The 8,876-nt window shown below is 42.8% G+C and overlaps 1 protein-coding gene and 1 non-coding gene across 2 annotated transcripts in view; both read left to right on the top strand.

Moving 5' to 3' along the window:
• The first annotated feature begins 2,313 nt into the window (after positions 1-2,313).
• LOC120547364 lies at positions 2,314-2,475 on the top strand. Its single transcript, XR_005637066.1, has one exon. It is a non-coding gene; the product is annotated as a U1 spliceosomal RNA (small nuclear RNA).
• A 1,726-nt stretch (positions 2,476-4,201) lies between these two features.
• LOC120546444 (TATA box-binding protein-associated factor RNA polymerase I subunit B-like) overlaps positions 4,202-8,876 on the top strand; it is a 6,050-nt gene continuing 1,375 nt past the window's right edge. The window contains exons 1-4 of the mRNA XM_039781371.1: positions 4,202-4,467; positions 5,976-6,074; positions 7,868-7,955; positions 8,117-8,214. Coding sequence (XP_039637305.1) covers positions 4,450-4,467; positions 5,976-6,074; positions 7,868-7,955; positions 8,117-8,214 — 303 coding nt within the window. The 5' untranslated portion in view covers positions 4,202-4,449. The remainder of the gene's footprint in view (positions 4,468-5,975; positions 6,075-7,867; positions 7,956-8,116; positions 8,215-8,876) is intronic.

Consider the following 8,876-nt stretch of genomic DNA (forward strand, 5'->3'; position numbering starts at 1 on the left):
ATCAGTCTTATACTGCACAAATCTGGCCTTTATGGAAGAGTGGCAAGAAGAAAGCCATTTCTTAAAGATATCCATAAAAGTGTCGTTTAAAGTTTGCCAAAAACCCACCTGGGAGACACACCAAACATGTGGAAGAAGGTGCTGTGGTCAGATGAAACCAAAATCGAACTTTTGGCAACAATGCAAAACGTTATGTTTTGGCGTAAAAGCAACACAGCTCATCACCCTGAACACACCATCCCCACTGTCAAACATGGTGGTGGCAGCATCATGGTTTGGGCCTGCTTTTCTTCAGCAGGGACAGGGAAGATGGTTAAAATTGATGGGAAGATGGATGGAGCCAAATACGGGACCATTCTGGAAGAAAACCTGATGGAGTCTGCAAAGACCTGAGACTGGGACGGAGATTTGTCTTCCAACAAGACAATGATCCAAAACATAAAGCAAAATCTACAATGGAATGGTTCACAAATAAACATATCCAGGTGTTAGAATGGCCAAGTCAAAGTCCAGACCTGAATCCAATCGAGAATCTGTGGAAAGAACTGAAAACTGCTGTTCACAAACGCTCTCCATCCAACCTCACTGAGCTCGAGCTGTTTTGCAAGGAGGAATGGGCAAAAATGTCAGTCTGTCGATGTGCAAAACTGATAGAGACATACCCCAAGCGACTTACAGCTGTGTCGCAGCAAAAGGTGGCGCTACAAAGTATTAACTTAAGGGGGCTGAATAATTTTGCACGCTAATATTTCAGTTTTTATTTGTTTAAAAGGTTTGAAATATCCAATAAATTTCGTTCCACTTCATGATTGTGTCCCACTTGTTGTTGATTCCTCACAAAAAATTACAGTTTTATATCTTTATGTTTGAGGCCTGAAATGTGGCAAAAGGTCGAAAAGTTCAAGGGGCGAATACTTTCGCAAGGGGCACTGTATATACAGCAAGACACACACACACACTAACACACAGAGACACACACATATACGAGACACACACACTAACACACAAAGAGAGAGACACACACACACACACACACACACACAGAGACACACACACATATATACAGCAAGCACACACACACACTAACACACAGAGAGACACACACACACACATATAAAGTGAGACACACACAGAGACACAGAGAGAGAGAACGACAGAGAGAGACACACACACATATATACAGCAAGACACACACGCTAACACACACACAAGAGACACACACACATATATACAGCAAGAACACACACACACTAACTAACACACACAGAGAGAGACACACACAGAGACACACATATACAACGAGACACACACACACTAACACACACACACAGAGAGAGACACACATATACACACACACACACACACACACACACACACACAGAGAAACACACACAATGACACACACACACACACACACACACACACACACACACACACACACACACACACACACACACAGATACACACATATATAACGAGACACACACTCACTAACACACAGAGAGAGACACACACACACAGACAGACAGACACACAGAGAAAGACACACACACACACACACACACACACACACACACACACACACACACACACACACACACACACACACACACACACTTCACGGAGACCTCCGTTGACCGCAGCGGCAGGGTCAGGTTTGAATGTCGGCATATGATTGGTAGTCTACGTTCGCCGGCTGACCGTAGACAGATCGGCTCTCTGATTGGCCCAGAGTCTACAGTGAACGTAGACTCTGGGCCAATCACGGGCCGTAACTGTAAACTGCAGCAAGTGCTGCCGATTAGACACTTTTGATATAGATGGATAGATAGATAGATAGAGAGAGAGAGAGAGAGAGAGAGAGAGAGAGAGAGAGAGAGAGAGACAGACAGACAGACAGAAAGACAGACAGATAGATAGATAGATAGATAGAGAGAAAAGAGAGTGAGAAGAGAGAGAAGAGACAGAGAGAGAGAGAGAGAGAGAGAGAGAGACACACAGACAGACAGACAGACAGACAGACAGATAGATCTCGTCCGCCTAAACTGCAGGCTTATCACGCGCAGTGCATGATGGGAAAAATGCTCTAATATCCGTGTTTTTTCAATGTTTCGTGTGTCCAGCTCTTTTCCACCAGACATACCGACCACCACAAGATGGCTGTCTTTACTGTAGGTTAAATTCCGATAACTTCTGCTCGTAATGTGTGTTTTATTAAGCGTTATAACCACGGATGTTAAGACAACAGTTACGAACCGTCACAGAAACTCGTCGCTGTGAGAAAGACCCCCCAGACTGTGACGTGTGCAAATCATACTTACCTGGCAGGGGAGACACCATGATCAGTAAGGTGGTTCACCCAAGGCGAGGATAGCCATTGCACTGCGGCTATCTGACCTTTGCGAATTCCCCAAATGCGGGAATCTCGACTGCATAAATTGTGATAGTGGGGGACTGCGTTCGCGCTCTCCCCTCATATCCGGTTCAAAGTAAGGTTTAATAGACGGAGGCGGGAAATGCACGCACAACACACACAGGCAGACCTCTACACGGACCCACACACACGCACACAGAGAGACACGCACTAACATACACACACAGAGACACACACACATACAGACACAGAGACACACACACAGAGAGACAGACACACACACACAGAAAGAGACACAGACACGTGCGCGCACACAGAGAGACACACACTAACATACACACACAGAGACACACAAACACACACATACAGACACAGAGAGACACAAAAACACACACACCCACAGACACAGAGACACACACATACAGACACATAAACACACACACATACATACACACAAAGAGACACACAAACACACACACACCCACAGACACACAGAGACACACACACACACACACACAGACACACACACGCGCGCACACACACAAACAGACAGACAGAGAAAGAGACAGACACACACACAAAGAAGAGACACACACACACACACACACACACACACACAGAAAGACACACACACACACACACACACACACACACACACACACACACACACACACACACACACACACACACACACACACACTTCACGGAGACCTCCGTTGACCGCAGCGGCAGGGTCGGGTTTGAATGTCGACATATGATTGGTAGTCTACGCTGACCCGTAAACAGTTCGCTCTCTGATTGACCGAGTCTACAGTGAACGTAGACTCTGGGCCAATCGCGGCGTAGACCTTTTCTCTATGTGTGTTTGTGTTTTGTTATGTGAATGAAGTGGAGGTGAGGAGTGATGAGTGTGTGTGTGTGTTGTTGTGGTGTGTCTGCCTTTATGTATTATTCTGTGTTCGTGTAGTGTCGTTTGTGTGTCTGCCTGTGTGTCGGTCTATATGTTTGTGTGATGTGTGTGTGCCTAGTGTGTGTGTGTGTGTGATGATGCGTGTGTCTGCCTGTTATTGTCGTCTGTGTAATGTGTGTGTGTGTTAGTGATATTGTGTGATGTTGTGTGATGAGAGTGTGTGTGTCTCTCTATGTGTGCTCTGCCTATTGTGTGCTCTGTGTGTAATGTATGCTTATTGTAGTAGTCTGTATGTGTGTGTGTGTGTTGTGTGTGTGTGTCTGTGTGTGTTGTGTATCATGTTTGTGTGATGTGTGTACCTGTGTGTGTCTGTGATTATGTGATGATTGTGTGTCTGTGTGTGTTGTGTGTGATGTGTTATGTCTGCCTATTGTGGTATTGTATCGTGCGTATGTGTGTGATGTGTGTGATGCCTGTGCGTTTCTGTGTGTGTGTGTGTGTGTGTGTGTGATGTGTGTGTGTGATGGTGTGTGATATTGTGTGTGAGACAGTATGTGTATTGTGTGTTGGTGTGATAGGTCTCTAATGTTGTATGGTTGTGTCTGCCTGTTGTTTGTCGTCTGTGTATGTGTGTGTGTCTATGTGTGTCTGCCTGTGTGTGCCTGTGTCTGTTAGTGTGTGTCTCTATGTTGTGTGTATTGTCTGTGTGTGTCTGTATGTGCCAGTATACGTAAGATATTGTGTGTATGTAGTTTAATATTTAATGATAAAATATTCCAAAATAATAGTTACTTTGTAATAACTTTTATAATTTCATATAACCTATGTTTAAAAAAATGCACATTTTCAACGTCTTGTGAAACGTCTGCGTCTCTTATGCGCAAACTTGTAATATAATATAATCAAACTATTTTATTTTTTAATTATTGATAACGTCTAATTGTAGTAAAATCCAACATATTTCAGGGAGAAAGTGTAATAACGTGTAGTTCACATTTCGGACTGTGGGGGGCAGCAGAGTGACGTAGAAGAGCGTTCGGTCCACCGGAAGTGACAGACGAATAAGTAAACTCCAAAACAAACCTTCTACATGTGGACATGTGGGCGGACTACAGTTTAAATATATAATAAACTACAAACTGAAGACGCTTTTTGAGAAGTGAAAATGGACGAAGAGCAAACGGTAATGTATGCTGCACGTGTGTGTGTTAACGTTGATAAAGATGAAAGCGTTACGTTATAAAACGTTGCGTTAGCTAGTCGCTCCGCACCAAACTCCGTTTAATTATTCGTCATGTTTGTGTCTTTTCGCGCATAAAGACGAATTACCGACAACATTTAACATAATTTTAGACATTTTTCCGAATGTATACGACGCAACGTAACAATCGGCACACGTTACGTCGAGTAAAAAAGGTATTTTGAGGCACATTTGCGGATAACTGTAACCTAGCTGAGTAGCGTGGGCTCCATCTAAACTCTGTTTAAATGACGTTGAATTGTCCTACAGCCGACCGTGTTTATGCCGAATTTACTGCAAAGATGGGAACAGCTTTTTAAGACATCTTTAAGCGTTTTTAAGTCTTCGTCGCATTTCCCATCAAAAAAATAAATGTTTAAATGTTCATTTTATGAATGAAGTCTGACCGAGTTGTTAATATTCAAAAGTTACAAGATGTCTTGTTTACTTTGTTTGTGTTAACGTGCAGTTGTGTATGTGTTAAAACAGTAATTATGACGTAATAACTGATATGACAGGAGTTTTTAAAGTTGATGTTGCTCCTAATGACTCACATGTTGTGTATTGTGTGTGTGTGTGTGTGTGTGTGTGTCGGTGTGTCGGTGTGTCTTTGTGTGTGACTGTATGACTGTGTGTGTCCACATGTAATGTAGTGTGTGGTGTTGTGTGTCTCTCTGTCTCTGTGTGTGTGTTGTGTCTGTATCTTTCTGTGTCTCTCTCGTGTGTGTGACTGTATGACTGTGTGTGTGTCCACATGTAAATGTGTGTGTATGTTTGTGTGTGACTGTATGACTGTGTGTGTGTCCACATGTAAATGTGTGTGTGTGTGTGTGTGTGTTTGTGTGTGTGTGACTGTATGCGTGTGTGTGTGTATCTTTCTGTGTCTCTCTGTCTCTCTCGTGTGTGTGACTGTATGCGTGTATGTATGTGTGTGTGTGACTGTGTGTGTGTGTGACTGTTTGTGTGTGTGTGTGTGTGTGACTGTATGCGTTTATGTATGTGTGTGTGACTGTGTGTGTGACTGTGTGTGTGTGTATGTATGTGTGTGTGTATGTATGTGTGTGTGTATGTATGTGTGTGTGTGACTGTATGCGTGTGTGTGTGTGTGTATATCTTTCTGTGTCTCTCTCGTGTGTGACTGTATGCGTGTGTGTGTATGTTTTGTGTGTGTGTGTGTGTGTGTGTGTGTGTGACTGTATGCGTTTATGTATGTGTATGTGTGTGTGTGTGTGACTGTGTGTGTGTGTGTGTGTGTGTGTGTATCTTTCTGTGTCTCTCGTGTGTGACTGTATGTGTGTATGTTTGTGTGTGACTGTGTGTGTGTGTGTGTGTGTGTGAGACTGTATGTTTGTGTGTGTGTGACTGTGTGTGTGTGTGACGTGTGTGTGTGTGTGTGTGTGTGTGTGTGCATGTCTCTGTGTGTGTGTGTGTGTGTGTGTGTGTTTGTGTAGGCTGGGTACAGGGAGCCCTGTGGTGTGTGTTCAGCGGTGGATTGGGGCGTTTCAGACGAGGGACGTTTCTACTGCAGGTCCTGCCACAACGTCATCGAGGTAAACAACAACAACAACATGTTATTACATCATGTTATTACATCATGCTATTACATCATGCTATTACATCATGTTATTACATCATGTTATTACATCATGTTATTACATCATGTTATTACAGGACAACAACAAACTAAATGACACTGTCAAGTAGAGCTGGGCGTGGAGAAAATCAAACATCACGATATTTTGGGTCAAATGCCTCGATATCGATACTGCAACGATATTGTAGTGTTGACTATCGGTGCTTTCACACAATATTTACACAATGAGATTTTAGATCAATAATCATCAGTAATGTGGATATAATGACTGAGTGGATAAAGGTGAATAATAGAACAGTTAACAGTCTGGTAAGTTCAGGAAATGACATCACTTTACTGTAATGTAGTCTTTAAAACCAGGAACAGACACTTATGCCATATTACGATATTAAGATATCCAAAATCTAAGACGATATGTAGTCTCATATCAATATATCGATATAATATCTATATATTGCCCAGCCCTACTGTCAAGTTTCAACTTTTGATTTTAGGAAATGTATTTATGTCTGCTGGTAGGTGAGATAACTGTGAAAATATTCAGTAAGAAACAGTGTGACACACCAACCAGTCTCTTTTATATAGACCTTAGTGGTCCCCTAATACTGTATCTGAAGTCTCTTTATATAGACCTTAGTGGTCCCCTAATACTGTATCTGAAGTCTCTTTTATATAGACCTTAGTGGTCCCCTAATACTGTATCTGAAGTCTCTTTTATATAGACCTTAGTGGTCCCCTAATACTGTATCTGAAGTCTCTTTTATATAGACCTTAGTGGTCCCCTAATACTGTATCTGAAGTCTCTTTTATATAGGCCTTAGTGGTCCCCTAATACTGTATCTGAAGTCTCTTTTATATAGGCCTTAGTGGTCCCTAATACTGTATCTGAAGTCTCTTTATATATGCGGCCTTAGTGGTCCCCTAATACTGTATCTGAAGTCTCTTTTATATAGACCTTAGTGGTCCCCTAATACTGTATCTGAAGTCTCTTTTATATAGGCCTTAGTGGTCCCTAATACTGTATCTGAAGTCTCTTTTATAGAGACCTTAGTGGTCCCCTAATACTGTATCTGAAGTTTCTTTTATATAGGCCTTAGTGGTCCCTAATACTGTATCTGAAGTCTCTATTATATAGACCTTAGTGGTCCCCTAATACTGTATCTGAAGTCTCTTTTATATAGACCTTAGTGGTCCCCTAATACTGTATCTGATGTCTCTTTATATAGACCTTAGTGGTCCCCTAATACTGTATCTGAAGTCTCTTTTATATAGACCTTAGTGGTCCCCTAATACTGTATCTGAAGTCTCTTTTTTATAGGCCTTAGTGGTCCCCTAATACTGTATCTGAAGTCTCTTTTATATAGACCTTAGTGGTCCCCTAATACTGTATCTGAAGTCTCTTTATATAGACCTTAGTGGTCCCCTAATACTGTATCTGAAGTCTCTTTTATATAGGCCTTAGTGGTTCCCTAATACTGTATCTGAAGTCTCTTTTATATAGGCCTTAGTGGTCCCCTAATACTGTATCTGAAGTCTCTTTTATATAGACCTTAGTGGTCCCCTAATACTGTATCTGAAGTCTCTTTTATATAGACCTTAGTGGTCCCCTAATACTGTATCTGAAGTCTCTTTTATATAGACCCCTTCCCCCCTGGTTATACATGTCAGACAGCCGATTATCGGCTTGGTGTGTAGTAGGCTTATGTGAAGGTGTCCAGTAAGATGTGAAGGTGTCCATTGGTCCCCCAGAGAACCAGAGAGGTGGTGGACCCCACCTTCACTCCCGGCTCCTCCCGGATCTCCACCATCGGCCGAGGAACCAGAAACAAGAGGCCCGGTCAGTGTTTCCATCTCTACCGTAGAGCCAGAGCAGGGGGAATGAGAGGGGGGGGGGGGGACACCAGAGCAAGGGGAATGAGAGGGGGAAATGCCAGAATGAAATCTACTGTACAACTGTCCAACAGATGAATGAAAGGCTGGTTTTTGGGTGTATTTCAGAGCGCGGGCGCCAGTGGGTGATCTGCGAAGGCTTCCAGTTCATCCTGAGAAACCAGGCCAACGCTCTGCTCAAACTGGGAGTCAGTCCACGATTTAAGGTCTGTGTTCATACCGTTACCAAGCTGGAGCCTTTCCTCCCATGTGGTAGTGTCTAAGTGACTGATGGGAACAACAATCCTTAAATTCGGTCCGGTATAAAGCGAGAAAAGCATCAGTTAGAGTCCACTAGAAGTTCTGTTGTTGCTGCTGACCAGACTCAGATTATTATTCTGACAACATTATGGGATGGATCCCTACAGAGAGAGACCTTTTAGTTAAAGAGTAAGATCCTTTTAGTTTAACATGAAACAGCCCCGAAATCACCATCACCAAACTCCACCAGACTCCATGTAAATAATCAGGACTTTTAGGGTGTATAGAGCCAGCATATCTCCACCAGACTCCATGTAAATAATCAGGACTTTTAGCGTATATAGAGCCAGCATATCTCCACCAGACTCCATGTTAATAATCAGGACTTTTAGCGTGTATAGAGCCAGCATATCTCCACCAGACTCCATGTTAATAATCAGGACTTTTAGCGTGTATAGAGCCAGCATATCTCCACCAGACTCCATGTTAATAATCAGGACTTTTAGCGTGTATAGAGCCAGCATATCTCCACCAGACTCCATGTTAATAATCAGGACGTTTAGCGTATATAGAGCCAGCATATCTCCACCAGACTCCATGTTAATAATCAGGACTTTTAGCGTGTTAG

The sequence above is a fragment of the Perca fluviatilis genome, chromosome 18, assembly GCF_010015445.1.
Source record: "Perca fluviatilis chromosome 18, GENO_Pfluv_1.0, whole genome shotgun sequence".
Lineage (NCBI taxonomy): Eukaryota > Metazoa > Chordata > Actinopteri > Perciformes > Percidae > Perca > Perca fluviatilis.